The sequence below is a fragment of the Pan paniscus genome, chromosome 1 (genome assembly GCF_029289425.2).
Source record: "Pan paniscus chromosome 1, NHGRI_mPanPan1-v2.0_pri, whole genome shotgun sequence".
NCBI lineage: Eukaryota > Metazoa > Chordata > Mammalia > Primates > Hominidae > Pan > Pan paniscus.
In genome coordinates, this window is record NC_073249.2 from 66236449 (window position 1) to 66257014 (window position 20566).

Consider the following 20566-nt stretch of genomic DNA (forward strand, 5'->3'; position numbering starts at 1 on the left):
GGTTTCTATCAGGGAGTAAGAAGACATCATGAGGCAGAGGTAGGTGCAGGTCATTTTATGGAAGGCCAACAATACCAGATAAATGAGTTTAAGGAAGTGAAAGCCATATACAAATACTTTTTCAAGACTATTAATATAGAAGCAACGCAAAGATTAATTGGCAGGGGGACAGGTGGTAAAGAACCTGAAAAAGAACCAGAATTTGTTAAACACATGTAAACCTTTGTTATTTTAACACTGACAGCAATTTTAGGAGATCAATGTTCCGTTTTACAAATAAAGAAATCAAGACACAGAAATGTTAAGTTGTTAGCCCACACAGAAAGTAGCAGATGGTGCTTAAAGCCCCAAATCAATGCTTCCTTCTTGATACTTGCAGGAAGAAATGCAGGTAAGGTAACAGTAGGAAGAATTTTTCAAAAGAATGGGCAATGTAATCAGAATCATGAAATCTTGATGCTAAACGCAACAGAGCTCAGAACACCCTTTAAAGCCTCTGTGTATATACCACTGCCAGTATGAACTATTTGGTAATTGAGTACTTACTTGCATGCCCAGTGAAACTATTTGAGGGCATATTCTCTTTTTATCCCCAGGGACCTGGGATATAGCATGGCCCAAACTGAATGTTTATTGGTGGAATGGATAGAAGGACAGATACAAGAGAGGGGGACACACAGAGGAAGGAAAACAAAAGTGTGAGTTTGAGAGAAAGGAAAACAATCAGTAAATGAATTTGGCCACCGTGAGGTCTTTGGCACCTTTGGAAATGGCAATTTCAATAATGTACTCAGAAAAAAATGGACTGATAGCAAGGGATTAAGGAAAAGTAGATGGTAACTAAAGGAAAAACATAGGTTAGGGCAAACTTGAAACGCTTGGCCATAAAACAAAGGTAAAGAAGGACAGAACTTAAAAAGAAAAATCAGGTCAGGAAGGCCTTTTAAGGGAAAATTGAGATTGGTTCACAGAAAGTAAGATCGGTAAAGGGAATAATTTAAAAGAAGAGAGCGACACAACTGAAAAAAGATCTTGAAGGATGGTAAACATTAAAGAGTACAGTTAAAGGAAGGGACTCTGTAGGATCCTGCCTGACCAAATTCCTTTTCCCTTTTTGAGGCCTATAGCAGCCACCAAATCTTTGAACTACCACTTCCACATCACCACTTCTCTGTCCATAAACCTACCTTATCTAAGAAAAACTTAGATGTGGTCAGCATACTAATTAATGCAATGTATTAAGTGAGTGAATCAATTTTTAAAAAATTTATTTGGAATAAAGGAGCCATGAGTTGTTCTTCCCGCCTGAAATGGCAATTTGCCCAATATCCACTTTTTAAAATCCCATCCACCTTTCAATATCCAAACCAAATCTCACCTCCTCAAAGACACCCTCTCCACCCCATCTCCACCTCTGTTGGAATAAACTTCTTGCCTATACTTACATAGTACCTTTGACCTACTATTATAGCTACTTAAATGTCTTTCTTTTAATTTGCCAAAGGCAAAACCCCGGTAATTGTGCTCTACACAATAAGTATTCAATAATTGCCAGTAAAAGAGAACACAGATTTAAGAAATTAAAATATGTACAAATGTTTATGGATAATGTCTGCCTATGGTAACTAGCCTATTACTACCTAAAATAAAACTGAAAAGAAAATCTAATCTGTGGCTTAGAGGAGAAAACAAGAAAATGAACCCATGCAGTGCATATATATCTTTACTACATATATTTTCTAAATCAGTGGTTCTCAACTGGGGGTGAATTTACAATCCAGGGGACATCTGGCAATGTGTGGACATTTTTTATTGTCACGATTGCAAGGGAAGATACTGGCATTTAATGGATAGAGGCCAGGGATGCTGCTGAACATCTTACAATGCTCAAGACAACCCACAACAAAGAACTATCTGGACCAAGTCGTCAGTAAGTGCCAAGGCTGAGAAATCCTGTTGTAAATGAAACAGACAAGAAAAAAACCCAAAGCTGCCACATAGTCTACATGAGATTCCTAAAATTTTCTTAGACAATTAGTAGAATCACCTCCTTTTTCCACTGACTAAAAACTGGGTCTAAGGGAGAGTAAAAACAATGTTCCTAAGCAGCTCCATTTACATACTAACAAAAAAAGAGCTGGTTACAAGCTGTCACTTACCATGTGACATACCTGCCAAAATTCCACTCTTGTATTTCCTTGTAAATGCTTAGTTACAATTTCCCAGACAGCTGATAAGTCTATTCATAACAATACAGCAACTAAACTAAAATATAGCTTGACTGCAAAACTTTAATGGCAATATATAATGGCCATCTGCCAATATACCTACAAACAGATGAATAATCCACTATCTACAAGACGTATGCTTTATAATTTATTCTCTACACAAGATCAATTAAACTAACCCATCTAAACTTTCAGGCACTCATTCATGACACTAATACAAAAATTTGAAAGGCTAGCCGGAGGCAGGAAACAATTTTTCTCAAGTATAAAACACACCAGCCCTTTTAAAGTGTGAACCACTCTCCACCTCAAAACTGCCTCATGAAACTTGCAATACTAGTGGGTCCAGATCTTACTGTAACACATCCATTAAAAACAACAACAAAAAACTCAGCAATTGCTTCTTCTACCATGAAGGCAGAAGACCACAGCTGTTAGAAAGCAAAGAAATGATACCTAAGATAGGACAGGAAGTATACATTTTGAATCCAAATGAAACCACAAGGGAAGCAGAAATTAACTGCCAAAATAATTTAGTCAGACAATATCCAAGCAGGTAATAAGCTATTAACACTGTTATAACAAAGACTTATAAGCCTAAAGAGACAGTCATTCATTCAAAAAATGTCACCACCTTTGGCTGATATTCCGGGACAAAAGCTACTTTACATTCTGTAAAGCATGTACCTGGTGGAAAGGAAGGGGAAGGGGCAGGTGAAGAAGACTTCGTGGACCACATGGACTAAAATCAGCATGTGCTCTAAGACTTCTAGAAGCTTCAGGATACAGTGACTATCTGATCTAGCATTACTAGACTCTTCTAGAACCTGGAGCCCATCCTATTTAGTTATATATTCCTCCCAATGCTCCCACTATCTTCTCTGTTCCTCTCCCCAGGCTAGGATAAGGCTTAGCTTGCTACTTTATCCAGCCTTATCTCCACTATCTCTCTGTTTCAAGATTTATAGTGATACATTTTTATTTTATACCATATTGGATATTTTACTTCCTATTTAAATGACAACCATTTTTCTGCTGGCTTAGAAAACAACCCTGTGGCTGTTATATTAGTAACAAAATTTCTGACAAGTGAGCCACTGAGATGCAGCGTCTTCACTATACATGTATCATACAAAAAAATATGTATATATACACACATATGTATATATGTATATATACACACATATGCACGCATATGTATATATGTACACATATGTATATATGTACATATATATACATATGCACACATATATATACACACACACACAAAACAAAACAGATACTTTCTGGACCTTTCCTGTAAAGGAGTCTAACAGTAGGAATCCACTTCAAGTGGATCTCACTGAAACACTCACAGCATAGGAAAAAATTAGAGACAAAAGAGAATAGTGAAGGAAGAAAAGGAGGAAAGTTGAAGGGAGCATAGAGTATGAACAGTGGCTCCCACAATGGCAGCAGAAGTCATTCGGTGGCACCTGTGCCACCTTTTATAACAGGATTTGACCTGTTTGACTGGTATTCCCTATAGCTATGATTATTCTACTTTCTCATCTTCCAAAACAACTTTGATGTCTTCTCTGTCTGGTACTTTAATACTTCCCCCACTCCTGCTTTTCCAACTTTGATATGTTAATTTCCACTTTTCTTTTTTTCAAAATGCCATTATTTTAAAGCATAATATTATACCTCACCTGCGGCCTATCCTAACCTTCTCCTACCCCCATCAAATGAACTGTATTCAATACACCCTTTCTTTTGCTCAACAGAGGTGTCAAAGTCTTTTAAAATCTTTCATTCTGTCATAAATCAAAAGAGAAAATACTCTGAATTCTCCTTCAATTTGAGTAATAAATTCCCAATGTTATTCGGCCTAGAACCCTCATATTTAAGATCATATTTTTATTTTTATAAAACATAACAAAGTATTTTCAACTTAACTGATTCTCTTAGAAGTCTTGTCAGTGTATTAAAAAGATACTTACCTTTCAACAAACAAAAAATTTCATTATCCTTTCCTGCCCAGAATATCATCATCTTTCCCACACAGAAGATAGGTTTTCTTCCTTTCATCTCTGCTCTATTTTTATAACTTGAGACTAATTCAGTTCCCTTGATGTTGAATTCTCTCTTTATTGGTCTTACTGGGACTTCTTGCCTCCTATCTTCATTTCTGACACTTCTGAAACAGCCATCTTGCTTCTTGGTTTCCCACCACCCCACCATTTCAATGCCAGACATCCCAGCTCATTTATTCTAACAAATTAAAATTCAGCCAAGACAAAACTAATTTTCATCTACATGAGGCAGGATCTGTAGCTACAGAGATTAAAAATTGCCCAGTCATGATCTTCCACCACTGACAAAGGTAGGCAAGAAAATTCTTCAAGTCAAGGTCACGAAAAAATTGCTACACCCCCCAACCACATCCATTCAGCAATACTCAGCATCCTCCCTGAAGTGTCTATAAAAACCAACAGTTCTATTTTCAAAGAACGTGAACATAATGCTTCCCTAAAGACATTCTCTAGTGTCCCCACTGCAGACTTTAAATGGAATGATTATCTAAAAGAGGAGGAGGGAAATTCAGACTGGCACAAGCCTTTATGATTCCCACAACCACCACCTAGGTCTCAGACTTCTAACACTTGTTTTAATTTACTTAGGACAAATGCCTAAGATTGAGACAAGACTGGCTCCAGGAATCTTTAAGGGACCCCAGGACCTATGCCTCCCCCATTTTGCCTGCTCAATTTTAGCTGAAAAATATCATTGTATTCATTTTTTTTTCCTCCCTTCTTCAAAGAACTAAGTTCATCTCAAACTATCATTGGTTCCACATCTAAGGAAGTCCTCCCTACCATGTCAAGCTATAAAATATAAGGTACATTAACAAGAAGCCTCTCAAAGTCCACTGATCTTCCCCATTAAAAGTACCACCACTCTGCCAATTTGTTTTTCATAACTTTCTAGATCCACTGCCAGTACCTTATTCAGGACCAAAGTCCCAAAGGGAATCTTTTGTAAGGAAAATAACCTTACAAAAAGGACCAATTTTGAAGTCTTCCCCTTTTCTAAGCAGTAGTCACTCCCCAATTAACGTCAGGCTCTAACAACCTTACTTTTCTCTGTTATCCACCACTACATTACACAGAGTCATTTTCCTAACACATAGCTGTGAACATATCAATTCTAACAAATCATCTCAGATTCTCCATTGTCTACCCATTTTAACTATAAATTATGGAACATGATATTCAGGATCCTCTTAAATATGGTCACCTTATCAAATAGGATTTCCCCGACCACTTTGTCCAGATAAAACAGTACATCCCTGTCTTACTTTATTCCTCTTCCTAGTGCTTGTGACCACCTGATATATATTTAACTGCTATGTTTACTGACTGTGCCCTTCTACTATAATATATCCTCCCATGTTCACCTTTTTATTCACCAGTGTACCCTCAACACTAGCATATATTATGTTCTCAACTTATATTTGTGGAAAGAACAGATGAACACTGACATGCAGTGTACTACAGCTGACTTGAAGTTAGAAGACCTACATTTCAGTTAGTTTCCACATACCAGCTATATGAGCCTCAACAATTTTACCTTCTTTGGGCTTACATTCCTCATGTGTAAAAGGAAAGGGTCAAACTTGATAATCTTTACAACTCTTAAGTTTTCTCAGCTATATCACACTACCTTGTTGTCTAACTGGACTGAATACCTCCCTTCCCCCCAGCTTCCCTACCTACATAACTCTGCTCAGTTTCCTTCCATTTGGAATTCCCCTCTTCTCAATCCACATCTGTCAAAATGAACATTAAGGATGAACAATATCCTAAGTGCCATTTTCTTGAAGTCTAAGAAACTGTAAGCTCTGTAAAAGGAGGGTGGAGTTCTTCTTTTTCTATTCTCAGATGTTGGTACAATGCCTCCCATACAGGTGATCAACAAAACAACTAATGAATCATGAGTACATGAATGAGCAAATAAACAAAGTCTTTCCTGATTCCCTCCCATTGCTCAGGTGATCTCCTGCCTTTGGACTCAAAACACTTCGTATCTTTTATTTTTATTTATGTATTTACTTATTTATTGAGACGAAGTTTCACTCTTGTTGCCCAGGCTGGAGTGCAATGGCGCCATCTCGGCTCACTGCAACCTCTGCCTCCCGGGTTCAAGCGATTCTCCTGCCTCAGCCTCCCGAGTAGCTGGCATTACAGGCGCCCGCCACCATGCCCAGCTAATTTTTTTGTATTTTTAGTAGAGACGGGGTTTCACCATGCTGGCCAGGCTGGTCTTTAACTCCTGACCTCAGGTGATCCTCCCGCCTAGGCCTCCCAAAGTGCTGGGATTACAGGCGTGAGCCCCCGCGCCCGGCAACATTTGGTATCTTTCATGGTACTTACACTCTGTGCTGTTTAATTTACTTGCCTAATAGATACTCAACTGCAAATTCCTTAAGACTAATCAGCACCCTGATGGTTTCCATATCTCTTTATAGCACCTACAACAGATCTTTGTCATAGCTGTATTTATTTGAAATATTAAACAACAAAGGGATATCTAAGATGAAGAAAAGGACCTCAAATTACAGACATCGTTCCAACTGTCCTGTGGTCACTGGGCATATATGTCGTGTTAAAATCAAGCATTCAAGCATTGTTCAAATATCTCATCATTCTCTTCTCTCCCTATTATGCTTAATAAAACTTTACTACTTTAAAAATTATAATGGCCACCCTATGTATCAGGTAACTACACACCTCTTGCAATATACATATAGGGATCCACACACGTCAATACTTTCATGTCACTAAACAGCTAAAGTGACTTTTCCACTCATTTCAGACTTCCACCTCATCCAACTCCCTCCTCCGCAAGGTATGAAACAATTTTTTAAAAAACATCTTTCCATAAGGCCTCCCTTTCTTAGTTCTGCTCCTGAAAGACAAAAAGGACCAATTTTAAAGTCTTCCCCTTTTCTAAGCAGTAGTCACTCCCCAGTTAATTTCAGGATCTAACAACCTTACTTTTCTCTATCAAGATTTTTGACCCACTTTACCTCTGCCTCCAAGCTCTTACTCAGCTTCCATGGAACCTTTCAGCTGATACAAAAGCTGGTGTCCTTCCATTCAATATGTTCTCGCCATCAGGTACTAAGTTCAACCTATCTACATCTTCATCCTGAAATGTGCATCAATCGCCGCGCCCCCCACCCCAGACACACATCTCGCACACACACACACTATACCCATGTGTCACTCTACCTCTGACATACAAGTTCCTTACACCACTCTTAATGAATGCACACGACTCTCAGAATGGTATCTTCCGACTACACTGATTCTAACCCAGTTTCTTCTGAAAAACCCAACCTTGTCCACAGTGCCTCCCTCTTTCCTCACTTCCCCATCTATTCCCCTTCACGCCTCCCCACACCGCCAACTAACTACAGATGACATTATTCCTCAATACTCCCAACCCGAGAATGAAGAACAAGCTTCAGTTTCCTGCGGTCTCCCTCTCCCCCTGTCTGCCCTCCGCGGTTCCCCCGCCCCAGCACCCCAGGTGTGCAGACTTCCTCCCCGTCCTCTACTCATGCATCGCTCCAACCAATCCCACGCCACACCACGAGTCCCCTGCCACGGGGATCAGACTCCTCCACACCCACCTCCACTCGGGGTCGCCGCCGCCTCCCCGACGTTTCTCTCCACCCCTCGCTAGCAAACCCGAGACCAAGGGCGCGCGCGCACATTCTCACGCTTCCCCAACCTCCCTCCTCGCACCGGGACTAGCTGGCTTCGCCAGAGCTCAGCCCGGGCGGTAGGGGCTAGGCACCCATACCCGTTCCGCCCCCTCCCGCAGATCCCCCTGCAGTCTCCGCCGCCCTGCCCGGCGAGGAGAGGACGCAGCAACTCCCCCGCCACCCCGGACTTACCACCTCGGTGTCTGTTGCTCCATGCCCCAACCTGCGGCCCGCTCCCCCTACGTACCAGCCCGGCCTCGGCACTCACCGGAGGTACTGCGCGCTCTGCAGGCTCATCCTCCGCCGCCGCCGCCGCGTCTTCCCGCGAAGCCTCCGTGGGTCTCTCAGGCTCCTCGGAGCGGCCCCGCGGCACCGCGGGTGCTGGCGGCCGCCGCCATCTTCCTCTCCTCCGGCTCCTCCTCGCTCGGCAGGGGGGTGGGGGTGAATGAGGCGAGGGGGAAGGAGTGGGGAAAGCTGCTCTCGCTGCTGCTCTGGCCCGTGGGGCGCAGGGACACTCCGACCCGGGGGGGAGGGGGAGGGAGGAGGGGCGGGGGAAAGAGGAGAAGCAGAGGAAGTCGGCGACCGGGCGAGGGAGGGGGTCCGTCTCGCGAGATTTCAGCAGCGCCTGTCCCCTCAGTGATTTCCGCCTCTCTGTAGCGCTCCCTTCTGGGATCAACGAGCTGTGTGGCGCCTGTGCGGCTTCTGAGAGACCGGCTGGTGGCGCTTGGAGGCTTCCTGCCAATCCACACTTCTCCTCCCGCGCAAGGGGGCAATCCCAACCCCACCACCGGGAACACCCAGGCCAAAAGAACGGGAGTTACACTCAAAGTCTTCCCCCTTCTTATCACTCCTGCCGATTTCCCTCTTCCTTTTTGCACGCCTCCACTCTTCCCCACCGGAAACGCCGCCCCTTCCTCCTACAGTTCCTCCCAGCAGTCCCTCAACGCTTGTCTTCCCTCGCGCGTAGAGAGTGACTCGAAGGACCCCCTCTCCTCTTCGCTGCAGCCCCTCCCCATGCACGCTGGGAGACTCTTGGAGGGGATAAGGTGGGGCCCGGAGAGGAAGAGAAAAGAAGACAATCGGATTGGATAGGCAGCTGCCATGGCAACTGGAGGCTGTGGTTATATTGTCATAGTAACCGATGTGTGCGGACAGGGTCACCCTCCCCTTGGCCAATGGATTCCCAGGAAACCGCCCAGGGTTCCCCGTTTGGCTTCCCTTCCATCTAAAGTCCTCCCCCAAGTTAGGAATCGATGTAGTTCTCCCCGGTGGTGAAGTCCACTTCCTCCTCCCTTCCCACTTCCCACAGCAATTGGGGGGACACCCCGAGGCATTCACCATGGGCTTTTCCACCCGCCTGCGAGCGGGAACCACCTCCGTAGTTTCCTCTCAGAGCCGGGCGTGGAGAGGGCTGGGCCTGCGAAGAGGATGCATGGCCTGGAGGCTGGTGGGCGGCGGGCTGGAGTCGGGAGGGCGAGGCGGCAGCGCCAAGCGGCGAGGAAGGGCAAGGGGTTTCCCCACAACTGCCTTGGGCTCTGGGAGGCGGGATCCCGCCTGGACGGGGTCCCTGAGGGAGGAGAGCGGCACACGACAGCCGCGATGCCTTCCCTGCCGACGGGGATAGCCGACTTCTGGCGAGTCGACCCCTCCCCCAAATCCACCCCACCCGCGTACTCCCTCCTGACCTAGCTGTCGCGAGCCTGCCGCGAGGAGGCCAGGGTGAGGGTGGGAACACATCCTAGAAGGCTAACACGTGGTTTTCTATCATTTAAGCCGGGGACAAGCCGGAAGGCTGACTAGCGCCATCACTCTGATAGGCACCCCGCAGTGGGGATCCTGCTTGATTATTAAAGGCAGACCTCCAAGTTCCTCCCTGCTCTGCAACCTTTCTCCTCTCACGGGTCTGCAGTGTTTTAAAAGTCGTCATTCTGTGTCGTTGAGTTAGAGAGGAAAACATCGGATAAAAGAGGATCAAGAAGAACGAACCCTAGATACATCTGTCTGGTGAAAGGAGTCTAGGAAAAGAAGTTTCATTCTTAGAACAAATCTTTTTGGATATTTATTATGTGTATTTTGTGTCAGGTTTCGGGCCAAAAAGCTGAAATAAAGAACGAAGTCAATAATAATATGAAGTGTATGAGAAATAGCTGGAAAATTCATCATCCATGACTTGAAGAAATTGACGTTTTACAAGTTATATTTTCGGTTCGTATTGTGGAGTCATTTAAGGAGCTATCCCAAAGTACTTTAGGATATGTAACTATATAAAACCTTCCAAGAATGCAGCCCTCATAGGATAGTTAAAATAAGGATTTTAATGGGCTATTTTGATTTGGTTTGGTCTGGTTTGGCTACCTGATTCCTGCTGTCTTTTTCTACGCCAGGTGAAGAGGCACTTTCAAGATCCTTCTCTGAGACCTGCACCAATAAGACTATACCAATGTTCAGTTGAAACATCAGGTATAAGTTTAGCGGAAACGAAAGTACAACCTGCTTTGAAATAAATTCCAAGGACAGATTGTCATTAACGAAATAGAAAGTGGACTATGCCCCTCATGCTGCCAGCGCCTGGTATGATGCGGCGTGACACGCAGCGCTTGCGGCAGTACAATGCCCCCAATCACCCGCCCCGCCCCGACGCGCCGCCCACTCACGGCAAAGAGAGCCACCTAGTGAGGGATTATTCTCATTTCCGCGGTGGGGTTCTGCTTTTCCTTCTACCATGAGCGCCCAAGGATAGAGACTCCTACTACCTATTACCTCAAATAGCCTACATTTCTTTCCGAAAATTTATTGGTTAGATATATATTTTTTAATTTAAAGACCAGTGTGATCGCGTATTGGTTAGATTTTTTAATTGGTTAGATTTCAACCAGAATAAAAATTGTAATAATTACCCCCTTACTAATCATGGTAATAGCCATTTATGTCTGTGGCACATATCTCCAATAAAGAGTGTATGAACAGTTATCATACATTCCTGATAAGCAATCTAGGAAAATATTACTACTATCTTCTCATTTTGGAAATAGAGAAACGGATCAGAAAGATGAATCCTTTTGTTAGTGTTTGCTGATTTATTCCATAAACATTTACTGAGTACTTATTATATTTCAGACACTGTTCTGGTTATGATGGACACCACAATGAAAGAGACCTGGTCCCTGTCTTGAGGAAACCCAACTGCTGGTAGAGAGCTCAGAGTAATGATTAGGATGCATTATGAGGGATGCAGTAATTGGGGTAAGAACAAAGTAGGAACACATGAGGTCAGAAATAATAAAGTCTGTGTTTTATAGCAGCTTTCCTAAGAATCTTATAAGAGTCTTCAATAGCTTTACAATATCTCTAGCTAAATAGAAGAATAGTAGTATATTTTAGAGATTAGAAGACTTTGATACTAATATTAAAATTACCTTCAAAAATCAATAGGACTCAGAAAAATTATTACCTTCTATTTATATACTGTTTAATACACATTTTCCATTTTCATCTATTTCCACTTGTCCTAGTCAACAAACTTGTAGAATTACAGACATCTTTCTTTTTGCAATAGATATTGTTCACCTTTTCCCCCCCTACAGATATAAGATCACATCTAAACCAAAAGAAATTAAAGAGAAGCTTCCTTACTTACATTAATCCTACCAGATTTTGTTTTTGGGTTTGTCTTTTTGGCTAAGTGATTTCATGGAAAGATCACAAGCTAACGGACCTGAGTATGCATTCTAACTCTGCCATCTTGGTATCTGAACTTCAGTTTGCTCCTTGACCAAAATGGAAGCATTACCTGTTATAGGCTTCCTGTGACCTTTAATGATGACATACATGATTGAGTGCCCATTATACAACACTGAACTTGATAAACATTAAATTTTTTTCTGCCTTTTTGCTTTTTTTTTTTTTTTTTTTTGAGACAGAGTCTTACTCTGTCACCCAGGCTGGAGTGCAGTGGCACAATTTCAGCTCACTGCAACTTCTGCCTCCTGGGTTCAGGCAATTCTTGTGCTTCAGCCTCCCAAGTAGCTGGGACTACAGGTGTGTGCCACCATGCCCAGCTAATTTTTGTATTTTCAGTAGAGACAAGGTTCACCATGTTGTCCAGGCTGGTCTCAAACTCCTGACCTCAAGTGATCCACCTGCCTTGGCCTCCCAAAGTTCTGGGATTACAGGTGTGAGCCACCTTGCCCAGTCCCTTTTGCTCTTTTATATCAAGCTAAAAAGAGTAAAATAGAACTACTACAGCATAACATTATTTTTTAAAATAATACTCTATCTAGTCTTTTTTTTTTTTTAAATAGAGATGCAGCCTAACTGTATTGCCCAGGCTATCTCTAACTCCTGGCCACAAGCAGTCCTCCCGCCTCAGCCTCACAAGTAGCTGGGATTTTAGGTGTGAATCACTGTACCCAGCTCTCAATCTAGTCTTTGTCTATAATACTCATAGGTCTGAACTCACATTCAAATCTATTGGCATCCAGTGCTAGAAGATAGATTTCTTTATTCATGACTGATTACAGAAAAGAACACAATATTAGGACATTGTGAGTCCAATGCTAGAGATTTAAAACTTTTCAAAAACCTTTTATCACATAAAACAGCCTAATATAACCACATTTCTGTCCAAGTAGATAGAATGGCCTCTTTTCAATCAAACACTGAGTACTTGCTGAGAAGATACTCTTAACATTCTTACCAAATTTACCCAGAGCTTTGGTAACCTGACGATTAATACATAGCAGGCCTCCTCCCTCTTTATAATAATAGACAGCCTGTGCCATGACATCGTAACAAGCCCTAATTTATTTTAATATTTATCCTACATATTCTGAATGTTTATAAATCCTGTGCACAATTAGGAACTTGGTAAATCATTCTCATCAAAGCAGAAACACATTTATTATCAGTTGCATACTCAGTACACAATATGTGTGAAGCTAGCCATTCATTCCTCTTCAGTACCACACCTCAGACCATAGAGTTAAGTGAGTCAATCAAATGAGTAATTCATTCTCTTCAAATAGTGAGTCAGATACAAATTGACATTTAAATTCAGGTCTCCTGTTGCTCAAGATTTCTTAGATCAAGGGTCAGTAGCCTTTTTCAGACAGTTTGCCAAGTGTATATTTATTCATTCACTCCAAAGAGGGAGTCTTTTAGCCTGAAGAATAGTCGGGAACCATTGCAGTCCAAGATTGAAGAAAAGAAACTTCTGATTTGGGAGGCACTGAGGTGACAGTTGGGGAATAATATTCAGAGCTTTCTCTCCCCCTTCACTTCTCCATTCTCCTAATATTTACTAAGGGAAATCTTATTATCTTCAAGGTTTCCCCCAACTCCCAATAAGCAAATACCTCTGAGAAATTACCACACCTAAAATTCTTATCTGCTGATTTAATGGACACAATCTGGAGAAGACAAGAAGAGATGCTCATAGGAAAGATCGAAAAGTATTGAAAAACCAAAACAAAAACCCTAGCCTCTCTTATTTTATTGGCAGAAGGCCTTAGTGTTCATGCATCTCTTTACTACCCGAAGCACAGTACTTACTGAAATCATCTTGTGGGTCCCTAATCTAACAGCAACATATTTCATGTCAAAGTCTGTTGAGTTACCTAGAAGTTGCCATATTTTTCTTAAAACACCCAACTAAAATAACATAATCTTTTAATATTTTCTAGTTTCTACTTTCCTAACTTTTATCAGGTAGATACTACTTTGGAGCACTAAGAATGTGATACTGATATTCACTGTCATAAATCTGTTCTTCAAAACCATGGGAAACATGTACATGCATGTACACATGCACACACTGATATGGTTTGGCCCTATGTCCCTGCCCAAATCTGATCTCTATTTATAATCCCCACATGTTGAGGGAGGGACCTGTAATCCCCACGTGTCCAGGGAGGGAGGTGATTGGATCATGGGGGTGGTTTCCCCCATGCTGTTCTCATGATAGTGAGTTCTCACAAGATCTTATGTTTTTGTAAGTGTTTGGAACTTCCTCCTTTGTTTGTCTCTCCCTGCTGCCTTGTAAAGAAGGTGCATTTTTCCCCTTCCACCATGATTGTAAGTTTCCTGAGGCCTCCCCAACTATATGGAACTGTGAGTCAATTAAACCCCCTTTGCTTATAAATTACCCAGTCTCGGGTAGTATCTTTATAGCAGTGTGAAAATGAAATAACACACACCTTCCTCTTTTCCCTGACATTATTATTGTACCAATTCAGTTGGCAATTCAAGTTAAAATGTGATAAAGATGAAAAGCAAAGAAACTTAGGACTTAGGTCCATCACTTCAAGGCATACTAAGAATATGCATCCAAGCACTTTTTTGCTTTGCTTAACAATCCCAGGGTCTTTTCTATTCTCAGAAAACTTTTACATATCAAAAACCTGGATAGTTTGTTCCATATATGTAAAAGTTCTTTCTTTTCTTTTCTTTTTCTTTTTCTTTCTTTCTTTTTTTTTTTTTTTTTTTTTTTTTTTTTTTGAGACAGGGTCTTGCTTTTTTGCCCAGGCTGGAGTATAGTGGCATGATCACACCTTACTGCAGCCTCAACCCCCGGGCTCAAGTAATTCTCCTGCCTCAGCCTCTCGAGTAGCTGGGACTACAGGCTTCCCTCACGATGCCCAGCTAATTTTTTTATTTTTTGTAGAAACAGCAGTCTCCCTATGTTGCCCAGGCTGGTCTCAAACTCCTGGGCTCAAGAAAACCTCCAGCCTTGGCTTCCCAAAGTAATGGGATTACAGGTGAGCCACCTCACCTGGTCATATTTGTTAAAATTCTTAATATTAGCCTGGCACAGTGGCAGGTGCCTATAATCTCAGCTACTCAGGAGGCTGAGGCAGGTGGATCACTTGAGCCAAGGAGTTTGGGGCCAGCCTGGGCAACATAGCAAGGCTCCATCTTAAAAACAATTCTTAATATTGTTGGGTTAAGATGTAAGAGCACATTCTGGAACAAATTAAATAGTAAATTAATGTGTACGTATATTCCACATTTTAGCTATGTTAAGCTTTTTAAAAAGTTTTTTCCCCTGGCTTTAAGTCTCCATTGCTTTTCCATTACCCTTAGGATAAAGTTTCCAATCCTTATGATGACCTCTGTTCTGGTCTCTGCCTGCCTCCTCTCTGACAACCCTCCCCACCCCCTGGTATCACCACTCTAGCTATAGTGACCTTCTGTTAGGTCCTTGAATAAGCAGTGTTCTTTTCTTCTCGGAGCCTTTAGATAAGTTGTTCCCTCTATCTAGGTAATTCTTCTCCGCAGACTACTCTTATGTCTACGTATGCTTTAAGCCTAAATCTGAACTTCTTTGGACGAGCTTTCTCTACTTTCCAACCCCCAACCATTAGGCTAAGTTAGCTAAACCGTTTATATGTTCCCATAGCACTCTGCCCTTCTTTTTCATGGCATTTGTAAGTCTTTCATATTTGTAAATCTTTGTTTAATGTCTGTTACCTCCAATTGTAAGCTCTGTAAGAGTAGATGCTGTGCCTATTTTGCTTACTCTTGTATTATCACTTCCCTAGCAGAACACCAGATACAAGGAATGCTCAATAAATGTTCATTAAGTCAAGGAATTAAAAAACAAAAACCAAATTAATAGAAATTTGGGAGCTGGGCACAATGGCTCACACCTGTAATCTCAGCACTTTGGGAGGCCAAGGTGGAAGATTGCTTCAGCCCAGGAATTCGAGACCAGCCTGGGCAACATAGTGAGACCCTATCTCTAAAACAAAAAAAAAGTTGGACCACGTATTCTTTAGAAGTAATCCTAAAGCAGTAAGAAAATAATTTTATTGGGCCTTCAACTAATCTCGGTAATCGAAATTGCTATTACATTTAACAAGATTAAAGTTTTAATTAAATGAAATATTTAAGCAATGAGTAAAATGCACAGTTATAAGATGAAGGATAACTCATCAGTTATCTCACAACAGCGTCTCAGACTTCGATGTAGAAAAAGTCTTCAACGTCCAAATTATTTTTATTTAACTTTATGTTTTTTAATTTGAGATTAGGTGCAGTTAATTCTTTCATTATGTGGCGGGAGAGGGTGCTAGGGAAGGATGGCAAAAGAGAAGAGAGGCTATCAGCTAATTAGAATGTAATACAAAAAGTTACCTTTAAAATTTCGGAAAGAAAATTGGATCAGGGTGTAGAATGGAAAGCTCAGTGGTCTCTATTTTTCACCAGAGAAGTGTTTATAAATTCTAGCATTATTATTGTTAATTTTTTTGCCTGTAATGGAATAGGGCTAAGTAAACTGAATGTAGGATTTTAAGGAAAGGGCTATATCCAATTTCAAAGTAAATGTGATAATTATGTTTCTGGAGGCAGGTTCTGAATTCAATTCAATTAAATAAGGCATGTAACATATGTAAGCAGCCTGGTACTTAGTAGACACTCAACGAATGCTCTTACTTTATATAAAGGGTGAATAAGAACTGCATACACACTCTAATTAATGTAGGTTAAATGCACCTTTAAAAACAAATACAAACTGCTGTAGAGGTACACAGCATACTGCCTCAAAACTATATGACCAGTTTTATCATATGACCCTTCCTTCCTTCCTTCCTTCTTCTTTCTTTCTTTCTCTGTCTTTTCTTTCTTGCCCTGCCCTGTCCTCTCCTCCCCTCCCCTCCCCTTCCCTCCCTTCCCCTCCCCTCTTCCCTCCCCTCCCCTCTCTTTTCTTTTCTTTACTTTTTTTCACTTTTCTTCCTCTCCTCTCTCCTCTCCTCTCCTCTCCTCTCCTCTCCTTTCTTTTAGACAGGGTCTCACTCTGTTGCCCAGGCAGGAGTGCAGTGGTGCAATCACGGCTCACTACAGCCTCAACCTCCTGGGCTCAAGTGATTCTCCCACCTCAAGTTCCCAAGTAGCTGGACTACAGGCATGTACCAGCATGCCCAGCTAAATTTTCTTTATTTTTGAGGTCTCACTGTGTCTGCCAGGCTGGTCATGAACTCCTGACCTCAAGTGATAAGTGATCCTCCCACCTCAGCCTCCCAGTGTGCTGGGGTTACAGGTGTGAGCCACCATGCCTGGCCAGTATAAATTCTTTCATCTATTTGTGAAGGATATCTCAGTTCATTAGCTGTTTTATATTTGAATGAAATAAGAGCCAAGATCTGGTTCAAAGCTAAAGAGGATAAGGAGGCTTCTACGGCGCAAAACCAGCTGCTTATGCTTTCCCCTGCCCTCTTTCAAACTAACACCTCTGGAATGGCTTTGGCTTGCATGCTGTTTCACTCTCGTGCTCTCTCAACCATTGGCTATAATGTTCCCATTATGGTCCTCCAAGTCATCCATTTCTTTGTCCAAGAGGACACGAATAGTTTTAATTTTTGTCGTTGTTGTTGTTGTTTTGTTGTTGTTTTGAGACAGGGTCTCTCACTATCACCCAGGCTGTAGCGTAGTGGCATAATCACAGCTCACTGCAGCCTCAACCTGCCAGGCTCAAGCCATTCTCCCACCTCAACCTCCTGAGTACCTGGGGCTACAGGCACATGTCACCACGCCTGGCTAATTTTTGTATTTTTAGTAGAGATGGAGTTTCTTCATGTTTCTCAGGCTGGTTTTGAACTCCTGGGCTCAAGCAATCCACCTGCCTTAACCTCCCAAAGTGCTGGGATTACAGGCATGAGTCACTGCACCCCACCAGTTTTAGTTCTTTAACAATGTTCCTGTGGGTAAGACCAGGACTAGAAGGCATGCCAAATAACTGGAATGCCAACATTTCCAAAATACAGGCAGCAGTGGCCTAGATGTTACAGAAGGTTACCAGCTGTAGAAAGAAGCTGAAATTAATTTTCTCTAAGTATTTGAGGAACAGTCAAATTTTAGCATGAAAGCACTGTAGGAATGTTAGGTAGAATTGAGTTTAGTATCTATAGAGCATGTTCAATTGATGATGATCAATTCCTATCTTTCTCTGCTTTTTCAAGACAAATCTATATCGAAACTAAAACTTTACTTCTGGGAATCTTAATCTTGGTGTATCCTGCTACTATGGAGAAGTTTGATGAGCTGTGGATCCTCTAGAATTTTAGTATTTAGTAATTTATTCAGTCTTTCAGTCTTTTCATAAATAGAATTTTCATTGTATCAGGTCATATGCTAGTCATTAGGGTGAAAATGGTGAACAAACAGTCCTGCTCTCAGAGCTTAAGTTTAAAAGACAGTTAAGTAAAAGGGAAGTTATATTATAGAGTGACAAATGCCGTGGTAGAGGTCTTTGGAACCATTCCACTTGAGATCGAGTACAGACATGCAATCAGATAATCCACGTAAGTGTCCCAGTCAACTGTAAAGTCCTTCAGAATGAGATTTTGCATAGTTTACTTGTTCACATTCTATTTCCCAGCAGGAAAAGGAATACATACAGCTCATCTACCAGAAAAGTGATGGAAAACCATGGCTAAAAGTATACTAAATTATGCCTGAAAGATACAAAACTATAGATGTAAAGTGCAACTGTGAAATAGAATTACATAGAAAATGGTCATAAATATAATAAAATGTTAATAGCAGCTATTTCTGAGGTAGACTACTTACGGTTGGCTTTAATTTCATACATTTTTCAACATTTTCTGCCAACCAAAAAGCAAAGTTGAGTTTATTATGGTTATTGTTGTTTTGGTGGTGGTTAGCATTGTTTTTAAAGAATGCCTGAACTTCTATATTATAGAAGTCTGAAAGTAACATTAGACATTGAAAAGGAAGCACATTAAAGATAAGTGTAGGGCCGGGCGCAGTGGCTCACGCCTGTAATCCCAGCTACTTGGGAGGCTGAAGCAGAAGAATTACTTGAATCCGGGAGGTGGAGGTTGTAGTGAGCCGAGATTGCGCCACTGCACTCCAGCCTGGGCAACAGAGTGAGACTCTGTCTAAAGGAAAAAAAAGAAAGAAAAAAGATAAGTGTAATAGCTTTTCACAACTGATGATTGAAAAAAACAATCTTGTTACAGCCAATTCCTGTGGCTCTAATGCAGTATCAGGCACTAATACTTATGTATGAGCAAAAATTGATGAGGATGATCATGTTTTAATACACCAGTACAGACCAAAATGCCTCTTTGGTAATTTTCAGATCTACTTCTGGGAACCGTCACAGCCTGAGAAAGATGGCATGCCCTGAATGGAATTCACAGAGAATTATTTTAAGTAAAAGAAGCTTAAAGTTATATCTTTATTTGTCTTTATTTGCCATTTTGCCTTTTCTTACCTTTAAAATTATTTTCTCCTCCTCCCTCAACTCTAGGTCATGCTACTGGCCCCGCCCAGTTATGTAACAACTTGCATTTCCTCAATTCTCTGGAATGTGGCCAGTCAGGAACTTCCACATTTGGGTTTTTTTTTTTTTCCCCCCATTTGTGGGTAAGAAAGTAAAAGAGGCAGGAAAACTGAATTGAGAAAGAAGAAAGAATAGGGGAAGAGAGAAAGAAAAAAGAAAACCATGAAGCCTGGAAGAGGAGAAAGAAGAGATAGATGAGCAAAGAAGCACATTGCCTGGTGGTAGTAATAGTTGTCAGACACCCATCTATTATAATCTGTTTTCCATGGGAGATTTTAAGAAGAGGCTAGATCCCCAGTCTGTCTTAAAATCAAGAAAAGGGACTCTGTTGCCTCTAAAGTATACTTCCAGACTCAGCAATCTCTAAATTCTGAGTGGGGCATCCCTAGTTTTGCTGCCTAAAATCTATGACAGTTGGAAATGATTCCATTTAAGATCCAGTTCAAGAAGCTATACACCCTGAGGAACTTTATATTGCCATTTAAAGGACCGATATTCTCCAGATTGCTTGAGCCCAGGAGTTCGAGACCAGCCTGGGCAACATGGCAAAACTCCATCTCTACCAAAAAAAAAAAAAACAAAATTAGCTGGGCATGGTGGTACACATCTGTAGAACCAGCTACTCTGGAGGCTGAGCTGAGAGAACCCCTTGAGCCTAGGAGATGGAGGTTGCTGTGAGCCAAGATCGTGCCACTGCACTCAAGCCTGGGTGACAGAGCCAGACCCTATCTCATAAATAAATAAATGTCAATATTCTCCAAAACAGATTGTATCATTTGAATTTGGACTTTGTGTACACTTGATACTACACTTAATCTTTGCCAAAAGGCCGAGAAGCAATGGACTTTGGGTACAAGGTGGAATATCACTCTACTCTCACCCATTTTAGTATGAGTGAAAATACCATTTAAAACAAAACAAAACAAAACAAAATAAGGTAGTCCAGACAGTTGTAAACTACTGTATATTCTGCAGAAAGTCCTCTTTTACCCCTCAGGTAAGCTTCAGATAGATAGCCAGGAACCTTTGAACTAAATCTAATAATCTTGTGTAAATTTTCATTTTCTCCTTTTTTTTTTTTTTTGAGACGTATCTTGCTCTGTCACGCAGGCTGGAGTGCAGTGGCGTAATCTCAGTTCACTGCAACCTCTGCCTCCAGGATTCAAGCAATTCTCATGCCTCAGCCTCCCAAGTAGCTGGGATTACTGGTGCATGCCACCATGCCCAGTTCATTTTTTGTATTTTTAGTGGAGACAGGGTTTCACCATGTTGGCTAGG

General features: G+C 41.6%; 1 protein-coding gene and 1 pseudogene across 8 annotated transcripts in view; both read right to left on the bottom strand.

Moving 5' to 3' along the window:
- SMG7 (SMG7 nonsense mediated mRNA decay factor) overlaps positions 1 to 9337 on the bottom strand; it is an 82305-nt gene extending 72968 nt beyond the window's left edge. For 4 of the 8 annotated variants that reach the window (XM_003815612.6, XM_008968580.5, XM_003815611.6 and 1 more), the window contains exon 1: positions 8252 to 9337. In XM_003815612.6, coding sequence (XP_003815660.1) covers positions 8252 to 8280 — 29 coding nt within the window. In that variant the 5' untranslated portion in view covers positions 8281 to 9337. Of the gene's footprint in view, positions 1 to 7000; positions 7179 to 7908; positions 8055 to 8251 lie in introns of those variants that run through there. The other 4 variants (XM_055110652.2, XM_055110664.2, XM_055110667.2 and 1 more) reach the window with 4 other exon arrangements.
- Positions 9338 to 19952: 10615 nt separating this feature from the next.
- On the bottom strand, positions 19953 to 20129 carry LOC112438223 (U2 spliceosomal RNA; annotated as a pseudogene).
- Between the last annotated feature and the right edge of the window lie 437 nt (positions 20130 to 20566).